Source organism: Hylaeus anthracinus, unplaced genomic scaffold (genome assembly GCF_026225885.1).
Source record: "Hylaeus anthracinus isolate JK02 unplaced genomic scaffold, UHH_iyHylAnth1.0_haploid 11985, whole genome shotgun sequence".
NCBI lineage: Eukaryota > Metazoa > Arthropoda > Insecta > Hymenoptera > Colletidae > Hylaeus > Hylaeus anthracinus.
The window spans coordinates 5,241,905-5,262,328 of NW_026534333.1; the positions used below are offsets into that span (position 1 = coordinate 5,241,905).

At 37.1% G+C, this 20,424-nt stretch overlaps 5 protein-coding genes and 1 long non-coding RNA gene across 7 annotated transcripts; 1 reads left to right on the plus strand and 5 right to left on the minus strand.

The window, feature by feature from the left end:
• Positions 1 to 675: 675 nt before the first annotated feature.
• On the minus strand, positions 676 to 4,829 carry LOC128886777 (uncharacterized). The gene is made up of 11 exons (XM_054141941.1): positions 4,627 to 4,829; positions 4,221 to 4,559; positions 3,941 to 4,142; positions 3,709 to 3,868; positions 3,303 to 3,341; positions 2,587 to 2,642; positions 2,172 to 2,539; positions 1,693 to 2,031; positions 1,415 to 1,616; positions 1,185 to 1,340; positions 676 to 973 (listed from the first exon to the last, which is right to left on the minus strand). Exons 1-11 carry the CDS (start codon positions 4,827 to 4,829, stop codon positions 917 to 919), a joined length of 2,121 nt encoding a protein of 706 aa, XP_053997916.1. The 3' UTR covers positions 676 to 916.
• LOC128886856 (odorant receptor 46a-like) lies at positions 4,707 to 7,994 on the minus strand. Of its 2 annotated transcripts, XM_054142048.1 has the most exons (5): positions 7,856 to 7,994; positions 7,187 to 7,525; positions 6,622 to 6,823; positions 6,401 to 6,556; positions 4,707 to 6,041 (listed from the first exon to the last, which is right to left on the minus strand). In XM_054142048.1, exons 2-5 carry the CDS (start codon positions 7,474 to 7,476, stop codon positions 5,988 to 5,990), a joined length of 702 nt encoding a protein of 233 aa, XP_053998023.1. In that variant the 5' UTR covers positions 7,477 to 7,525; positions 7,856 to 7,994; the 3' UTR covers positions 4,707 to 5,987. The 2 variants fall into 2 exon arrangements, with proteins under 2 accessions (XP_053998023.1, XP_053998020.1); XM_054142045.1 differs by having other exon boundaries at positions 7,187 to 7,858.
• Positions 6,603 to 8,132, plus strand: LOC128886864 (uncharacterized). Its single transcript, XR_008459927.1, has 3 exons — positions 6,603 to 6,727; positions 7,258 to 7,425; positions 7,992 to 8,132. It is a non-coding gene; the product is annotated as an uncharacterized LOC128886864 (long non-coding RNA).
• A 103-nt stretch (positions 8,133 to 8,235) lies between these two features.
• On the minus strand, positions 8,236 to 14,841 carry LOC128886778 (odorant receptor Or1-like). The gene is made up of 10 exons (XM_054141942.1): positions 13,915 to 14,841; positions 13,367 to 13,708; positions 12,936 to 13,140; positions 12,694 to 12,849; positions 12,327 to 12,369; positions 10,820 to 11,189; positions 9,973 to 10,311; positions 9,540 to 9,741; positions 9,312 to 9,467; positions 8,236 to 9,097 (listed from the first exon to the last, which is right to left on the minus strand). Exons 1-10 carry the CDS (start codon positions 14,274 to 14,276, stop codon positions 9,044 to 9,046), a joined length of 2,229 nt encoding a protein of 742 aa, XP_053997917.1. The 5' UTR covers positions 14,277 to 14,841; the 3' UTR covers positions 8,236 to 9,043.
• A 290-nt stretch (positions 14,842 to 15,131) lies between these two features.
• LOC128886779 (odorant receptor 46a-like) lies at positions 15,132 to 16,836 on the minus strand. Its single transcript, XM_054141943.1, has 5 exons — positions 16,475 to 16,836; positions 15,902 to 16,243; positions 15,493 to 15,694; positions 15,262 to 15,417; positions 15,132 to 15,185 (listed from the first exon to the last, which is right to left on the minus strand). Exons 1-5 carry the CDS (start codon positions 16,834 to 16,836, stop codon positions 15,132 to 15,134), a joined length of 1,116 nt encoding a protein of 371 aa, XP_053997918.1.
• Positions 16,837 to 17,783: 947 nt separating this feature from the next.
• LOC128886780 (odorant receptor Or1-like) lies at positions 17,784 to 19,794 on the minus strand. The gene is made up of 5 exons (XM_054141944.1): positions 19,247 to 19,794; positions 18,723 to 19,064; positions 18,243 to 18,444; positions 18,012 to 18,167; positions 17,784 to 17,840 (listed from the first exon to the last, which is right to left on the minus strand). The coding sequence occupies exons 1-5, from the start codon at positions 19,606 to 19,608 to the stop codon at positions 17,784 to 17,786; spliced, it is 1,119 nt and encodes a 372-aa protein (XP_053997919.1). The 5' UTR covers positions 19,609 to 19,794.
• Between the last annotated feature and the right edge of the window lie 630 nt (positions 19,795 to 20,424).

Here is a 20,424-nt window from a genome sequence, read left to right on the forward strand (position 1 = left end):
TGAACACTATGTCCAAAATTTGTGTTACCACGAGACTATGCACTACGAGTAACAGAAGAAACGTGTAAACGGTGTACAAGAGCTTCTTGGTCGGAGTGGTCCAAGAAGATGGCCGCGAACAACCGCACACAGCGAGAAGCGTGAATATCGATCTCATCAAGTGCATCGTCGACTAGACGAATACACCTTCTTTTATTTAGACTTATTCTATGATCAAACGTTGCACAGATAGTGCAATCTAAATCTCAAATGTTGCGGAATATTGCATTCTAAGTCTGTGTTTTCATATTTTTTTAGGGAAAGACGACACAAGGCTCGATTACACAGATATCGATGAAGAGAATAGACAGACGGTCACTGTAGACGGAAGAAGTTATGTGGCGTTAGCCACTTCGTTGCTACAATGACTAACAAAGTTGCGAACAGAAGTGACCCCCTCTATTCGATATCCTGATTGTTTCATGAACCGAGGCTAAGGTATGACTGAACATTGAGGAATATCGGTATTTTTTGTTTACACCATGAAAAGAGAACTTCCTCGATTTGCTTCCCCCTCAAGTTCACGGGCTACGTTATTATCATAATATCGGGGAATGAGACGGCACGACTCGCTTATTTATATTTTATTGGAGTAAAGACGCGACCCTTTGTAATGCTATCTTGTCGTCTCAAAGTCAGGAATTGTGAATATTAAATGGATAATCAATTTTTAAAAGGTAATTTTTTATTGCGAAAGGGAAAGTAGTCATTGAGAGATGTTATAGAGGCAGGTTATTTTTCTTCAACGTCGAAGAGTTAACAACTGTTTATAAAATGTATTACCATTCGTACACATTTCTCGTATGTTTTGAATTGTTCAAAAGGTACATACACTCGGAGGGATAGATAAATGTTAAAAAAATACGACACGCGTCTTCTAGTCCACCTTACCGTTTCGCAACACGTTCAACGCAGAGTAAGAAGTTTTCACTATCTGGAACAAATGTGTAACAGGTGGGTTACATCGTTATTTGCCAATTAACTCTTATTAACTTCTTTAAAAGGTGTACAATTCTAATTTTCTTACGTTATAAAATATGTTGCAATTTTTTTTTTCAGGAAGGATCTAAATTTATGTTAAAAAAATTGAGTTTTATCCTAAAGTTATTATTCAGCATGGTCCGCCTAAAATATACTATACTTACGGTTTTAAAAGAATTTAGATCCATAGTGATGAGTTTTGCGCTGGAAACTTCGATAGGCACCCTCGCTCGTCTCATAATCATTAAGAGAATTTTCTTATCGTCGTTGTTCAAAGACGTCCAGTTGCTTTCGATTATCATCTCAGGAATTTCGAGACTCTATCATAGAAATCATTGTACAAAATTGCATTTTGATTGAATAGAAAATAGAATTTCATGTTACAGGAACGTACCTTTACTCTGACTTCGTTCCCATACCAACAGTAGTACAATATTTGCATAATCGTGCAGAACGTGTAGAACATCAGCGACGCAAATTCCGAATGGATCTGGCTTTGCGTTAACTGGTAAAGGTTGAAGCAAAGCAGAGATATGCTCGTCATAAACTGAACAAATACTACTGTTTTAAATTCCTCGTTGACCATCGTGGCAAATCTACAAAGTGCGTATCAAAATTTTGTTTTTTCTTTTCGAACACTATAAATTTATAGAAAACAATTACCTGACTCACTTGTATATATGATTATGAAGACGAGCGCACTGCTTCGCCGAATCGCTTCCATATTTTATGATATTTTTCAGACGGTATCCCAGTATCTCGAAGATGCAGTACGTGTGAATCAACAGGCCACTGAATAGACTGTCGCAGGCAGTGTTCACAAGCGCACACAGAGATATACCGAAGACTTGATGAGCGTAAGTGATAGTAAACGAAATGGAAGAGGAATAGTTGTAAGGTAGCCAGGCTCGGTACGTTAGTTTCCGATTTCTGTAATCCGTGAAGATCGACGCCGTGAGCATGCATACTAGAGACGTATCAATTATTGTCGTGTAAACAATAGCATTCCATCTGTTAAAAGGAATTAGGATTCAACAAACATCGGAGGATGTTTCTAAAGATTAGCACGGCAAAGTGAGTAGTGTTTCCAAGTTGTAGCAGTCGAATTATTTCAAACCAAATAAAAAAAAACAATAAAAGAAGAAACTCACTGTGCCCATTTATTGAATCTCGTGAGAATTTTAATTTCATCGTTGTTCCTCGGCGAGAATGGTTCGTCTTGCAGGGACTCGATCAAAATCACGTAATTCTCGCGACTCGTCAACAAACTACACATTTTGCAACAGGATATGAAGACCCCCAGCGTCATGTAGAAATTATCGGTGAATTCTTCCTGGGTGTTGACGTTGAACACTATGTCTAAAACTTGTGTTACCGCGAGACTATGCACTACGAGTAACAAAAGAAACGTGTAAACGGTGTACAAGAGCTTCTTGGTCGGAGTAGTCCAAGAAGATGGTCGCGAACAACCGCACACAGCGAGGAGCGTGAATATCGATCTCATCAAGTGCATCGTCGACTAGACGAATACACCTTCTTTTATTTAGACTTATTCTATGATCAAACGTTGCACAGATAGTGCAATCTAAATCTCAAATGTTGCGGAATATTGCATTCTAAGTCTGTGTTTTCATATTTTTTAAGGGTAAGACGACACAAGGCTCGATTACACAGATATCGATGAAGAAAATAGACAGACGGTCACAGAAAATAGATGGAAGAAGTTATGTGGCGTTAGCCACTTCGTTGCTACAATAACTAACAAAGTTGCAGACAGAAGTGATCCTCTCTATTCGATATCCTGATTGTTTCTTGAACCGAGGCTAAGGTATGACTGAACATTGAGGAATATCGGTATTTTTTGTTTACACCATGAAAAGAGAACTTCCTCGATTTGCTTCCCCCTCAAGTTCACGGGCTACGTTATTATCATAATATCGGGGAATGAGACGGCACGACTCGCTTATTTATATTTTATTGGAGTAAAGACGCGACCCTTCGTAATGCTATCTTGTCGTCTCAAAGTCAGGAATTGTGAATATTAAATGGATAATCAATTTTTAAAAGGTAATTTTTTATTGCGAAAGGGAAAGTAGTCACTGAGAGATGTTATAGAGGCAGGTTATTTTTCTTCAACATCGAAGATTTAACAACTGTTTATAAAATGTATTACCATTCGTACACATTTCTCGTATGTTTTGAATTGTTCAAAAGGTACGTACACTCGGAGGGATAGATAAATGTTAAAAAAAATACGACACGCGTCTTCTAGTCCGCTTTACCGTTTCGCAGCACATTCAACGCAGAGTAAGACGTTTTCACTATCTGGAACAAATGTGTAACTGGTGGATTTCATTGTTATTTGCCAATTAACTCTTATTAACTTCTTTAAAAGGTACACGGTTAATTTTTACTTAAATCTCTAAGCTATGCATTTCGTATCGTATCGTTGACACGTTTCTTTTTGAATGAAGAAAGTGCTCTGGTGTGAATCTTTGAAAAAATTGATTTTTTGTATGTTCTAAATTGTATTTTGTTTTTAATGAAGAATTTTCAAGTGATCTAATTTTCTTACGTTATAAAATATGTTGCAGTTTTGTTTCTGAAAGGATCTAAATTTAAGTTAAAAAAATTGAGTTTCATGCTAGAGTTAATTATTCAGGATGGTTCGGCCAAAATATTCTATACTTACGGCTTTAAAAGAATTTAGATCCACAGTGACGAGTTTTACGCTGGAAAATTGGATAGGCACCCTCGCTCGTCTCATAATCATTAAGAGAATCTTCTTATCATCGTTGCTCAAAGATGTCCAGTTGCTTTCGATTATCATATTGGGAATTTCGAGACTCTATCGTAGAAAAGGTTGTAACAAATTGCCTTGATTTAATAGAAGATATCATTCCTCGTTACAGGAACGTACCTTTACTTTGACTTCGTTCCCATACCAACAGTAGTACAATATTTGCATAATCGTGCAGAACGTGTAAAACACGAGCGACACAAAATCCGATTGCATCTCGTTTTGCGTTAACTGATAAAGGTCGAAGCAAAGCAAAAACATGCTCATCATAAACTGAGCAAGTACCACTGTTTTAAATTCCTTGTTCACCATCGTGGCAAATCTGCAAAGTGTGTGTCAAAATTTTCTTTTTTCTTTTCGCACATTCGAAATTTGTAGAAAAAAAAAGTACCAGACCCACTTGTATATATAATTGTGAAGACGAGCGCACTGCTTCGCCGAATTGTCTCCATATTTTATAATATTTTTCAGACGGTATCCAAGTATCTCGAAGATGCAGTACGTATGAATCAATAGGCCACTGAATAGAGTGTCGTAGGCAGAGTTGACAAGCGCGCATATGGACATACCAGCAGCTTGATGAGCGTAAGTAATAGTAAATAAAATGGAAGAGGAATAGTTGTAGGGCAGCCAGGCTCGGTACATTAGTTTCCGATTTCTGTAACCCGTGAAGATCGACCCCGTGAGCAGGCATACTAGACACGAATCAATCATTGTCGTGTAGACAATAGCATTCCATCTGTTAAAAGGAATTAGGGTTCAACAAACATCAGAGAACATTTCTAACAACATAAAAACAAACTTACTGTGCCCATTTGTCGAACCTCGTCTGAATTTCAATTTCATCGTCGTTCTTTGGCGTGAAAGGTTCCTTTTGCAGGGACCCGATCAAAATCGCATAATTCTCGCGACTCGTCAGCAAATTACACAATTTGAAACACGTTATGAAGACCCCCGCCGTCATATAGAAATTATCGCTGAAATCTTGCTGGCTGTTGACGTTAAACATTATGTCTAAAATTTGAGTTACCACGAGGCTATGCATCACGAATAACAAAAAGAACGTATAAACGGTGTACAGGAGCTTCTTGGTCGGAGTGGTCCAAGAAGATGGCCGTGAACAACCGCACATTGCAAGCAGCGTGAGTATGGTCCGCATTGAGTGCATCGTTGACTATACGATCAGTCTCCGTCTTATTTAGAAATATTCTATAACAAGTTATTGCAAGGTAATTTGCATTCGATCGTCACGTTTGTTTCATTCTAAGCTCCTGCACTGTTATTTTCTCGCTTACCACGACACAAGCTTTGCTTATTCAAACGTTAAGGAAGAAAACATAAAACTGGACGATCAGGTCCAATAATCGATGTTAGACAGATGACAGATTAAGCACTCAAATAAAATATAAAATAAAAGGAAGATTGACGAAGGGAACACTGTAGGTAGACCTATACGACTTCGTTGCTAAGATGGTTTACAAAATTTTGAATATTCTGACCAGAAGTTACGATATAGAACAGGATGGCTTTACCTTCGAAGGTTAAGGTAGCACTAGCGACCGTGGAATATCGGAATTTCTTATTTACCACCCAAAGAGTGAACCTTCATAAGTTGGTTCCCCCTCAAGTTCAGGGGCTACGCTATTATTATAAAGATGGAGATTGCGACACGCTCATTTATATTTTACAAGAAGAAAGACGCTGCCCTTCCTATTCGTAATGCTACCTTGCATTCCGTATGTTGTTTTCCATCACTTAGGGAATAAGTAAGAAAAGTCGACGACAAATCCCGTAGAAGATACTGACAAAAAATTCTCCGGAGCAGAAAACTCGAGAGAGAAATTTTTAATGGAAAGCGGAGGATGAATGTTTGAAAGACATAGGCTGATATTTATTCTTGCATTCTCCAGCCTGTTTCAGGTACATGCATGATTAACGATTGTCGTGGGGATATCTAGTTCTCCCAACAGATGGGAGGGTGAAGCGTTAGGGTAAAGGCAAAATATTCTTCAGCGCAACAGATTTTAGTAGAATTTATAGACGTTCATACTTAACATTTTGTTGTACATACTTCAACAAGGATTTCGTGAGCATTTAATCAAATAGTCTTCTACTTTCTTCTTATTTCGAACGATTGAACGCAGAGCGTTTTCTAGCTGTAATGATGCTATTCTTTGTCCTGTTTTAGCAAATTAAACGCCGAGTAAGATAACTTGAGCAACTGGAATAAAGGATTACGTGAGAATTGTGGACACTAGCAAGAAAATTAATTTTTAACGTAAGTACAGCATTTCTAGTTTCTCTATGTCTAAATTATCACTTCCAAACATTTTGTAAAAATATAGATGAGATCTTCAGCTTGGTTCATAAAATGAAATGCATAGCAAACGAGTTTGTTCTAATTTTAATAAGATATAATAAAATACAAGTGTTCTTCTGGTATTATACAAATTTCTCACCACGGGCAATTCTCACAATTACGTATTATTAACAATAAAACATTAGGTTTTCTTATTCAACATTTAACTTGAACTATAGGAGTAGCCTAGAAGTATATCAATGGTATAATTTTGTACTTACAGCCATAAAGGACGCGAGATTCACATCCACAATATAAAGGCTCGTGAATTCGACAGGGTACACGGCACGCTTCATAATCATTAGAAGAATCTTCTTAGAGTTGTTGTCCAAAGACTCCAAGTTGCATTCCATTACCATATCAGAAACTTCGAGACTCTACGAGAGGAAATTCCATATAACATCACGACGTTTCTATTGAATTCTTTATCTCAACACGGAACCTTCAGTTGGACTTCGTTCCCATACCAACAGTAGTACAATATCTGCATAAGCGCGCAGCTCGTGTAGATTACCGACACTATATACTTCGAATCCACTTCTCTTTGGGTCAGTTGATAAAGTTCGATGCACATCATCGACGTGCTCGTCAGGAATTGAATTAATATTATCATTTTGTACTCCTCGTTCACCTTCGTGGCGAGTCTACGAGATTGGAGAAATTCGGAAGTACTAGTTTAAAATTCCTTTTGTTGCTCAAAATTTGAAGAGGATCGATTGTGAAAACGTTATTTTTTAACGAGTCTCAGCTTAAGTTCGTCAGGCCAGAATTGATCTTTGTATTCTTTAGACAAAAGTTTACATGACAGAGAGTTTTTCATAAAAAAAAAAAAGAATTCAGGACTGAAAAGGCTAAGAATACAAGTTAGCAGGTAATTTTTAATATAATGAAATTTTTTGTTTAATTACACGACTGAATCTATAGCTACGACTCGTCAAAAAGGTGCGATTCAATTTTCGATCCTCCTCTTATAAACTTCCTACTTGCTGAGCAAAATAAAAACCTACTGGTATATCTGATTATGATGATTAGCACAGAGCTTCGCCGAAACTTTCCCCTCTTTTGTGATGGATTTCAGACGATGTCCAAGAATCTCGAATTGACAGTATATGTGAATCAAGAGACTGCTGAACAGAGAATCAGCGCCAATGTTATAAAACGTGCAGACGCTTAAACTTGTAGCTTGATAAATGTACGTGACAGTGAACAAAAGTAATGAAGAGTAATCGTAGGGTATCCACGAACGGTACGTTAGCTGTCTCGTTTTGAAGTCGGAACCGATCGAGGTCGCAACCATGCACGTTGCACAGAACGTTAGTGAAAGTATGTAGGCTATCAGGTTCTTTCTGAAAATACACTTTGTAGAGTATTCTTCTTGTGTACAGGGTAATTATAATTACTAGACTACGGATCTTTATGCATTTATAGAAAATTCGAATGTGCAAGAAACTACAAAATGCACACAGTATGCAAGAATATAAAAAATATTGAGAGTAAAGTTCATATTATAATATTTGCAGAGTAAACAAAATTCCTATTTGGGTTCAATTTTTGTAGGCACATTCGCGAAGACTTTATTTTGCATAAAGATCCGCAGTCTAATAATTACATAATCGTCGGAAACTGAAGTAACCTCCACTAATGCTGTTACAATTAATTATGATTGAAGCACATACTCACTGCGCGACGTTGTCGAATTTCTTCCTAATCTCGGCCTCGTCCGCGTTCCTCGGCAACATGGATTCCTCCTCGAGGCTGTTCATTATAATCGCAAATTTCCCACGGTACCTTATCAAGCTGCGCATTTTCCAGCTTGAGACAAATACCTCCGCTGTCAGATAGAAATTATCGCTGAAATCTTCTGGATTGTCAACGGTTAAAACTAAATCCAAGATTAGAGATAACAAGAAGCTGTGTACCACCAGGAACAAAAAGACCATGTACGCGGTGTAGAGAAACTTTTTGGGTCCGGACGTCCAGGAATGCGGTCGCCAACAACCGCACACGTTCAAATACGTTAACATATACCGTAATATATGCATTGCCGAATCGACAGAAATTCTTATCTCCGGGTAATCATTAGGAACAGTCGCGGAGCCCCCGCGACGCGTTTTATGGCAAGCTCAAATACTCTTACCTTGTTAACAACTTTGATATGTGGATGTCGAATAATTTATTTTTCCAGGAAGATCATGTGATAAGAGAACAGGGATGATTATATTGTACAAAGAGAACACTATGTCGTCGTTTTTGCGTATAATAAGTGTGAAACTGTAAGAGCATTGGGTACGAAACTACAAAAAGAGACTATCATCATTGCGACTTAGGTACTTCTCAATCTGTGGTTTGGTTATCACTGAAGACTCGAGAATATCGATATTTTTACTCCACATGCAAAGGAGTAACTCATCTCCCAATACTTTCCCTTCAAGTTCGCGAACTATATGATTAGCGGATTAATGGAGAGTACGAACGCGCGGCCGATTAATAATTTATTCCAGTAATGACATCCCTCGGTTATTCGTAAACGCTACTTTCGCGTTGTTACCGTTAGCTCGCGTGTTCTGTTCCCTATGCGTAAAAAAATGATAGAAAATATCAGGAGACATTGAACGGTTTCAACGGAAAGAGGAAAGTAAAAGTCAGTCGTCGAATATTACATAATCAGACGACAGTGGAAAAAAGTGTAACGAAAAGAAATGTATCACCAGCATTACGACATCGATAGTTTCCAGTAGAATTTATTAATATTCATACCTAGCAGCGAACTCTACATTCACTAATACAGGTTTCAATTGTCTATATTGCTTCTCCTATCATTTCATCCACGACTTCTTCGTTTTTAAGGATAGAAAATGTCTCGTCTATTCTTCGCTTCGTTGTAGCACGTTGTAAACAGAGTAGGAAGTCTTGAACAACTATAAAAAAAAAAAGAATCAAAGATGTGAATATATGATATTATTGCTTACTGTATGCATTTTGTAGTTTCTTGCACACTCAAATTTTCTATAAATGGGTAAGAATCCACAGTATATTAATGAAGAATGAATTTTATATAAGAGCGCCAAAATAAATTTTCGAATCAAAAATGTGTGTCTATTTAATTGACAAATATATTTATTTCATATTCACAGCCATGAAGGACGCAAGGTTCATCGATGCAATGTGAAAGCTACTAAATTCGATGGGCATCGTTGCACGTTTCATGATCATTAGAAGAGTTTTTTTCGAGTCGGTGTCCAACGACTCCCAGTTACTGTCGATAATCATGTCAGGAATGCTGAGGCTCTACGAATCAAAATGTTGCGTAAAATTATGATGCTCGAATCGAAGATTAAATTCTATAACTTGTGAAGGAACCTTCTCTTGGACTTCGTTGCCATACCAACAGTAGTACAGTATCTGCATGAGCGAACAGGTACCATAGACCACCATTTCGATATATTTCGAGTCGAAATTTCTTTGCGTCATACGATAAAGTTCGATGCAAAATATCAACGTGCTCACCAGAAACTGAATCAAGATGATTGTTTTGAATTGTTCGTTCACCATCATCGCGAATCTGGAATAGCAAAGTAATTTTTTTTTAAGGGATTGTAACTTGGATCATATCGATCGAAAGTATAAAGATAAACGCACTTAAAGTTTCGGTAAACCTTCACTGTTTCACGCTTGAAATTGCATATCTTTTAAAAACTACAACAAAAAGAAAAAGTTGATTTCTAAACAAATTTGACAAAGTTTAGTCCTCTCACTGTAAAGAATCGAATTGCTGAAGAAGTCAGTGACCAACCTGTATATGTGGATGTGAAGGCGAACACACTGCTTTACCGAATCATTTCTATAATTTATGATGGTTTTCAGACGGTGTCCAAGTATCTCGAAAAGGCTGTACGTGTGGAGCAATAGGCCGCTGAATAGACTATCGCTGGATACGTTCATCACCGCGACGGTCACCATACATATCACTAAATAAACGTAAGTAATAGTAAACCAAAAAGACGAAGAGTAATCGTAGGGTATCCATGCTCGATACGACAATTTTCTTGTTTTGACGTCCGTGAAGATCGACGTTGCAAGCATACTCCCAAGACATGCTACTAAAGAAAGCATGTAGGTTTTCGTGTTTCTTCTGCAAAAATACTACTGACAAACTGTAAAGCATTCCCACGATTAACCTGTTAGCTGGGCAATCAGAGCTAATATATACGTGTCAATCGTCATTACGAAGACACGATGCGTTTAAAAGTTTTTCACGTACTCTTCATTTATCTTTTATTTTCTATATCTTTTTAGTGTTGGGTAAATTTTATTCGGAACGAATGATATAACAAATAACATACCATCTCATTTTTGATTTGTTCCTACTATTTTTATGATGAGAATGAAATCAAAATCATTTTTTAAATAAGAACCTTTATGATTATGATTTCTAATGAAAATAAATTATCACTAACACTCGCTGTGGGTATATGTATCCGCTTGTACAGTGCAATTATGTACAAGAAATTCCCCAGTTAACAGGTTAACATTTATTTCTCCCTCGTAACATCTAAGGGCGAGATCCGATGAGTCATACAGTTCGAAAGAATTGTTTGTTAACGACACAGATATTTTTAAAAATTCAAGCACATACTCACTGCGCGATCTTGTCGAATCTCGTTCGAATCTCGATTTCGTCAGCGTTCGCTGGCGCCAAGGGTTCCCGTTCAAGAGTGTCCATCAGGAATGCGAAATTTTCGTGGTACATTTTCAAGCTGCTCATTTTCCAACAGGCAGCGAAAACCTCCAGTGTTAAGTAGAAGTTGTCGCTGAAGTCGTTCTGGTTATCAACAATGAAAACCAAGTCCAAAATGGTAGATAACAGGAAACTATGTAGCATGAGCGTCACGACGACCGAGTATACAGTGTAGAAGATCGTTTTTGACCGAGACGTACAAAATGAGGGTTGCCAACAACCGCACAAACTAAGAAGTATGAACACCCATCGTAATATGTGCATTATCCATTCTACAGAAAATCCAAAAGTCTTAGAAATTTCACAGTGATCGCGACGACTTGTAAATTTCACGGTCGTCTTCTTCTCAGAAGAGTAGAGGTAACATTTTGTTGCACGAGACACGATTACGCGATAACACTGACGAAGGCTCTACGTCCTCAATGCTTCATCTAATTATAATTTTTTGGAGATATACGAATTGAAAGAACACATAATCACGTCGACTATGACTTAACTGTTCAAAGGTTGGGTACTACTGATGTCTATAGAATATCGACATTTCTTCTCCACCCGTGGAAATGTTAATCCCGTCTCATCAACCTCCCTTCGATTTTACTGACTTTGTGATTATCGTAATGATAGAGGACGCGTTGACGTTATTTACTTATTTATATTTCGCGAAAGAAAATGTGAAAAAACATGATGACGATACCTTGAAGCATAAAATACTAACGAGGTAATCGAACGTTACGAACGTTTTACGTGGAAAATGGAAGATGAATGTTTCAATGCCACGATATGTTATTTTTATTGTCAGAGAGCGAGCATGGTAGGGGTGAATTGAGAAAGATACAGGCAAATTTCAATCGACTATTGTTTGCGCAACAATGACGAGTTCGTTAAGTCTACGATTACTCTTGCGGGATATGCGTGCTACACTGTGAATAACTATTAGGGTGAACTACAATTTTTTCCAATTCTTCTTTCTTCCATAAATGTTGTTTTTGAACGTCAATATTACATTGGTAAATTTATGTATTAATATTTTTACGTAGATGTCCGAAAAACAGGAACCATTATATTGTGTTAGCGAATACTTTGAATGGTACATTTCTTAATTCTACAAATAATACGATTAAAATGAATAAATACATGAATATATATAAATAATCATGTATGGTATGCAAATACATGTCTGTGCGTGTATGTATGCATATAAGCTCGTTACTAATTATAGTAATAATTATATCAATTACTTATAGGGAAGGCAAGTTATTCTTCAGCATTACTATTAACAGTGTCGAATAGAATTTACTAGAATTCATACTTAATATTATCCTCTACATATTTCTTCCCATTCTCGGTTAATTATTTTATACAGCAGCACTGAGAGACCGTTCGATAATGACGACGATGTTATCCGATACTTTGTTGAAGCAAATTGTACGCCGAGTAAGACGTCTTGAGCAGCTGTAATAAACAGATATGTTTAACTTAAGAACTCTAAGACTACTTTCACGACCAAATAACCGTTATATGTGAGATAGACGAGTTATGATTTTCAGAAACATTCCGGAGTTTCAACAGTTGATTCTAACGAGAGTTATAAAAATTGAAAGACATGTAAAATTGTCAAAATCTCAATAGACATCTAAAAGCGCCAAGTGGTTATATTATAATTAGTAGTGTAAAATTTACTTAATTTCACATGTTTCAATGGAATTGTTGCAATAACTTCAGATTGATAATTGGATCTTCTAATTTAATGTAAAGATAATTTTGTTTCATACTAACGGCCGTAAAAGACTCGAGGTTCATCGACACAACGTGAATGCTAGTGAATTCGATGGGCACCGTCGCGCGTTTCATGATCATCAGGAGAGTCATTTTAGCGTTGTTATCCAAAGACGTCCAGTTACTTTCGATTATCATGTTAGGAATCTCGAGGCTCTATAGTGAAAATATATTGCATGAGATCGTCGCGATTTAATCGAATATTTAAATATTAGAATTAAAATCGCATCCCAAGGACGAACCTTCTCTTTGACTTCGTTCCCGTACCAACAATAGTGCAGTATTTGCATAAGCATACAGAACGCGTAGAACATCGTTTCGATCAGTCTCGCGCCTACTAATTGTCTTTGCGTTAATTGGTAGAGGTTGAAGCACATGACCGAGGTGCTTGCCAGAAACTGAGTACACATAATTATCCTGAATGCTTTATTAACCATTTTGGCGAAACTGCAAACATTTTAGAAACAGAAATCGATCGATAATTTTTTCCTTGGTATTCTTCATTTTCACTTTTCTTATAATAATCTATGCATGATGTTTATCCAATTGGAGAGTGAATTCTCTACTTGTTGATCATGAAATATTTCTTTCTATAGTTCAGGATGCAATTTTTATTTAATCAAACGAATAGTGAACGAATGCTCATCTCTAAATCGATATTCGACACACCAACCTGTATATGTGATTAAGAAGTCGAGCACACTGCTTAGCCCTGTAGTTTTCATCTTTAATGATATTTTTCAGACGATGTCCAAATATATCTAACTGGCAGTAAGTGTGGATCAACAGACCGCTGATCAGAGTGTCGTAGGCAACGTTCAGAAGCGAGCAGATAATCATACCTACACACTGATGCATGTAAGTAACAGTAAACGAGGGAAACGATGAAGCATAATCGTAAGGTATCCACGCCCTGTATGCCAATTTTCTCCGTTTCAGATCTCTGAAGAGCGACGTTGTCCACCCGAACAACACACAGGATTCGACCATAATCGTGTAAGCAATTGCATTCCACCTGGGAACACACCATCGTTAATCAGTATGATAGGAATTGTTGCAATTCAAATTAAGTATACTCCGCATTCAAAAGAATTAAGCTGATTTTTGCATACGCAGTAAAAATCGAAGAAATAATTTCAATTCCCGAGTCTTTTAGTGCCCCAGAAAATTCCTTTTCCATAGTTACTAATCATTATCGAGAATCAAGTAGAACCAACTTACTCGTTCAGTTTTTCAAATCTTGCGCGAACATCGAATTCCTCGTCGTTCTGTGGCATTAAAGGCTCCTTTTGGAGGGTGTCGATCAAAATCGCGACGTTCCTTCGAATCAGCAAAAAGCTGGACATCTTGCAGCAGCCGATAAGTACCGCCAGGGTCGTGTAGAAATTCTCACTGAACTCATCCTGATTCTCAACGTTGAAGAATATGTCCAGAACTTGAGAACCCAGGACGGTGTATATCAGAAGGATTACCATAGCCGTGTAAACATTGTACAAGAACTTTTTCAGCGACGATGTCCAAGATCGCGGTCGCAAACAACCACACGCTGTTAGAATAGTGAGCGTCCATCGCAGTATACGCATCGTCAATTCAAAAATAATTCTTCTAATTTTTAAGCATTCAACACCAAAGACTCAGACGATAACGACCATAATTTTACAGCAGTATAGTTTCTTCGAATCAAATTGAAACTGTACTAACTCGTCGCATAGTTTGATATATACCGTATTGTAGTTTACTGTTTGGACATTCGAAAAGAATGCTATCGAAAACGAGAGTACGAGAAGCACTGTGCTCGACAAAAGTCTAGGTATCACTGATGCTTATAGAATATCGACATTCGTTGTTTACCGTCTGGAGAGGAAATTTTTTTCAACTGTTCTCCCTTTGAATGCACAGATCATATAATTATAGTAACGACGACGAATGCTGCTTCGCGAATTACTTATTCATGTCACCGCGGCCTATCCAATGGTATTCGCAATTCACAATTTCTACCTCGCTTGCTGTTTACTGATTTTCTCATTTCAGTATTATTCAGGATTGCATTTTGCGTGAGAAATAAATATAGACGGCAGATGTCGCATTACTTATAATATAAAATACGAAAGTGTAATTGTGTATAAGAAGCATTTTTAATGCACGGAGGAAGATAAATAATTGAAAGACCATGAGACACTGCCGTCAGTTTCCTCTTGAGCTATTCCATAGTGCGTTTCGCTAATTTCTGACTCTCGAGGTTCGCAAACCATCTTTTTAAGTAAGATACTTGAGACGAATGAAAGTTAATGAAATTTATTAATGCGCTCTACATTGTCTAACATAATTTTTAATCGTTTCTACTAACTCACTTGTTTCTTTCCATTGTTTTGAATTGTTTTACTTGGAAGGAATGTTGACTCCCATCATATAAAAAGAAAATTTGTATACTCGTGGTACTATCCATGAGTTTGTTGAAGCACGTTGCACGCCGTGAACGAAGCCTTGAGTAACTGTAACAAATAAATATCTCAGATTTAAGAATTTCAATGTTACTGCTAGATATTAAAGAAAAATTGGTACACTAACGGCCATGAAAGACTCGAGGTTCATCGACACAACGTGCAGGCTCGTGAACTCGATGGGCACCGTTGCACGTCGCATAATCATCACGAGGATTTTCCGAGAGCCAACATCCAAATTTATCCAGTCACTTCTGATTATCATGTCAGGAATTTCGAGACTCTAACAATTTGAACGCATTTTATCACAGTGCGACGATTAAATTGGTAATTGAAAGATGTTATAGTAAAAATGAACCTTCAGTCTGACTTCGTTCCCATACCAGCAGTAGTAAAATATCTCCATGATCATACAAAATGCATAAAACACAGTTTCCGCTAATCTTGCCCCCAAATCTTTTTGTGTGATTCGATAAAGGTTGAAGCACACAATCGATGCGCTCATCAGAAATTGAATGCAGGCTGTCGTTTTAAACGTTTTGTTCAACATCGCGGCGAATCTGCAACGGTTTCATAAATTATTATAACATTAATATCATGTACTTACACGTTTCGTACCTATCTTTGTGTACTAATACGAAGAATGCTTAACTGTGACTCAAATTTATTGATAATTCAAGGTAAGAGATTAAGGTTTTTAATAAGTGTACGAATATCAAAGCTTTTAGATTCTTTTGTTTTTTTTTAAGGAAAATTGGAGAACCAACTGGAATATGCGATGATGGTAATGAGCGCATTGCTCGACCGAGTAGTTGTCATCCTTCGTAACATTTTTCAGACGATGTTCGAGGATTTCCAACTGGCAGTATGTGTGCATCAACATTCCACTATGCAGAGTATCGTAAGCGATGTTCATAATCGAGCCGATCATCACGGTTGAAGTTTGATAAGTGTAGGTAACAGTAAACGTAAGCAAAGAAGATGAATAGTCGTAAGGTATCCACGCGCGATACGTTAATTGTCTGCGTCCGAAATCTCTGAAAACCGAAGTTGTCCACATGAAGACTACGCAGCACTCGATCATAATTGTGTAACCAATCGTATTCCGCCTGCAAAGGTAATGCTATTAATTTAGAAATAGTTGATGGTACTCCCGGGCATTGATAGCGACGAAAATAAAAAATATTGCACTTTTAGATCTCTCGTAAAAATTAATTTTATAGTTGTTTTATCATCTAAAATTTTACGCCAAACAGCAAGTGAATCTTAGGTTATTAAAATTAACTTAACTTACAATTAGCTAAGTAACAAGTAATTATCAGCGAAATACTGGAACTCACGTAGCGGTCTGTTCGCATCTCCTTCGAATTTCGTATTCCTCGGCATTCATTGGCAAAAATGGTTTCTTCTGAAGAGTGTCGATCAATAGTTTCACCTTCTTTCGATTCAACAGGAAGCTGCACATCTTGCAGCAGCTCATGAATACCGCGAGTGACTCATAGATATTGTCACTGAACTCGTTTTGATTTCTTACGTTAAAAACCACGTCCAATATTTGAGTAAACAGGAGAGAGTGTATCGTGAGGAATAAGAAAACCGTGTAGAAATTATACAGAATTTTCTGATATGGGGATATCCAAAAAGAAGGGCGTAGCCAACCGCACAAGTTCAGAATTGTGAATGTCGCACGCAATATACGCATCGTCGAATTTGCGAGTATTCAAAACAGCATCTGATTCTTTACAAAAGCAGACACTAACGAGAGTAAAAGGAAATAAAACCCACTATTTATAGCCCAAACTATTCCCTATCTTCTTATATTATAATTTGAGGAAAGATAAAATCTACAATTGTCTATTATTGTTCAAAGATCTCGAAGACAGTGTCACCTGCATATTAAAATAAGTATAAAAGACGAACTAAGTTGTTCTTTCGGAGTACAATTAAAATAGTTTTAACACTGTACGTTTTCGTTGTTGTTTTGACTTTCAAATTAATTGAGTTTCAAAACACGAGTGGATAGAACACTTTAACTTTGCGCTCCTTGCTCATTCTCAAACGAAAGTCTATACATCACTGAAGACTATAGAAGGTCGAAATTCCTCGATAACCCTCGGAAGAGTACAGTTCCTACTTCGCTGTTTTTCTTCGGATAATTACGCATATTATGTAAGCTCGATCAACTTATTCATGTTTTCTCAGTGGAACGGAACAACCCTTGCTATTCGTTATTAATGATCAGTAATCATATTAGTTCAGAAATACATTTCAAAGGAGAAATAGATAAGAAATTCTTTAGAACGCGATACTCAAAGGGATGCGATAGTTATCATTTACTGCAAAGTCATGTAATACTGTCGCTGTTCTTCCATCGTTCATTTGAAGTATATATTTCTCGTCTAGCGTCGAATTTTACATACACTATAGAGGTAAGCAAGGTAAACTACAAAGGATTTATTGCAAATCAAGAATTTCTTCAAAGTTATATCATTAACTATATTCAGTAGAGTGTATTGGTGTCGATAGCAAAATAGCGTGCTATACATACTCGAGTATGATCTTCGAACGGTTTTCTTAACGTTCCTTTTTTTCGTTCACTTTGCAATAGGGGAAAGTTGGTTTTCCTTCAAATAAATCTCCACGTTCGTGTTACTTCGTTTGACCCTGTTGTAGTACGTTGTAAGCAGTGTAAGAAGTCTTGAGCAACTGTGATAGATAAATACCTCAGATTTAAGAATTTTAATGTCTCCACTAGGTAGTAGAATATTTGTGATTTTGTTAATATGGCCAGAAAATTTTATGTGAAGACGAACTATCAAATGAATCGCGATGTATTTATAATTACATGGAGTAAAAATATATTTATTGTATACTGACGGTCATGAAAGACTCGAGATTCATCGACACAACGTGAATGCTAGTGAACTCGATGGACACCGTCGCGCGTTTCATGATCATCAGGAGGATTTTCCGAGAGCCAACATCCAAACTTATCCAGTCACTTTTGATTATCATGTCAGGAATTTCGAGACTCTAACAAGATGAACAAATTTTATCAAATTACGACGATTAAATTGGTTATTGAAAGGCGTTGTAGTAAGAATGAACCTTCAGTCTAACTTCGTTCCCATACCAGCAGTAATAGAATATCTCCGTGAGCATACAAAATGCATAAAGCACAGTTTCCGCTAATCTTGCCCCCAAATCTGTTTGTGTGAGTCGATAAAGGTTGAAGCACACGATCGATGTGCTGACCAGAAACTGAGCGCAAGCTATCGTTTTAAATGTTTCGTGCACTATCGTGGCGAATCTGCAATAATTTCAAAAATTAACATCGTTATGCTTTCGTTGACTAGACGTTTTACTTTCAATTTACAGAAAGGGTACCACAAAATTGTTGTTTAGTCTCGCGAATCAAGCACTAAGCATATGAAATAAATTAATAAACATAATTCAAAGGAAACCAGAAGTGAAATATATTTCTTCGTCGAATTGCTCACTTTATAGTTCGATTTATGACTAAGACGATCGATTTTACTCCTGGTGCTCCTTTGGATTTAATTTTCGAAGAGAAACTTGAAAACCAACTGTAATATGCGATGATGGTGATGGGCGCATTGCTTGACCGAGTATTTTTCATCTTCCATAACATTTTTCAGACGATGTTCGAGAACCTCTAGTTGGTAGTACGTGTGAAGCAACATTCCACTGTATAGAGTATCGTAAGCAACGTTCAAAAACGAGCCGATCGTTAAACCTGCGATTTGATGGGCGAATGTAACAGTGAACGCAAGCGAAGAAGAAGTATAGTCGTAAGGTAACCATGCGCGATACGTCAATTGTTTGAGTCCAAAATCTCTGATAAACGAAGTTATCCACATACACAATACGCAGCATTCGACTAAAGTCGTGTAAGCAATCGTGTTTCGCCTATAAAGATACCATTATTTATTTAGAACTAATTAATGGTCTTTTTTGGTATTGATAGTGAACAGAAATAAAATAATTTCAATTTTGTTTCTCCAGCAAAAATAAAATTTGCATAGATGCAGTTGTTTTCACAAAGACAGCAAGTGTCATTGTTCTTTAAAAAGAACTACGTAAAAACTTACGTAGCGATCCGTTCGCATCTCCTTCGAATTACGACTTCTTGAGCATTCATTGGCACAAACGGTTCCTTCTGGAGGGTGTCGATCAAAAAAGCAACCTTTTTTCTATTGTACAAGAAGTTGCACATCTTGTAGCAGCTGATGAATATCGCCAGTGTCATGTAGATATTGTCACTGAACTCGTCTTGATTCTTGACGTTCAGAACCACGTCCAGTATTTGAGAAAACAGGAGGGCGTGTGTCGTGAGAAATAAGAAACTGGAGTAAACATTGTATAGAATTCTCTTATACGGGGATGTCCAAGAAGAGGGGCGCAAACACCCGCACAAAGTCAAAATAGTGAACGTCGCTCGCAGTATACGCATTATCGATTTTGCAAAGTTCAAGACAGCATAAGTTTCTTTTTATTTAACAAAGCAGACACTAGCAACAGTAAAAGAAAGTTCAAAGTTCTATTTATGAAGCCATACTATTACTTTCTATTATCATTCAAAATTATGTCATAAAACACCTTCACAAGTAACGTCAACGTTTTGTCAGCACATATCAAAATGAACCGAATTTTTTTTCTGTATAAAATATAATTAAACTTATAGTTTCTGATGCAAAGTTAAAGTATATTTTGACTATCAAAGCATCCCTTTAATTAATCCCTCGAATCAAAGTTTTACTGTACTTTGACGTACTCCTTCATCAACATGCTACTTGAACATTGTCAAAATTATACAATACGTATGCATTACTAAATCTACTCTTTCATGCACAACTAGCCTTTGTCCACATCGCTTTTTAAACAAGCTTAAAATAGCCACGAAGCAGGTGGTTCCTCGCGCTAGGCATTGCGGAGTGCTCAAAAGTGCGTAAACAGGGTTGAAGAATGATCAACTCTTTCGTTGCGCTGTTTACTCGACGGAGTTTCTCAAAACTCTGAAGACCATATAGAATATCGGCATTTCTTGTTCAACCTCCTGTAAAGCAGTCTGTCGTCCACATAATTATCACAATTGTCGACGGTGCGTCCACCCGACTCGCGTAATTGGTTCTTCAATAATAGACTCGTTCCCCTCCGTATACATCGACAATCTTCCCTCTTTTTCCTCTGTATTGCTTTCCACTCGTAATATCAATAAGAGACATTTTAATGATAGAAACGAGTAGCGGAAGGTTAAGGGTATATTTTG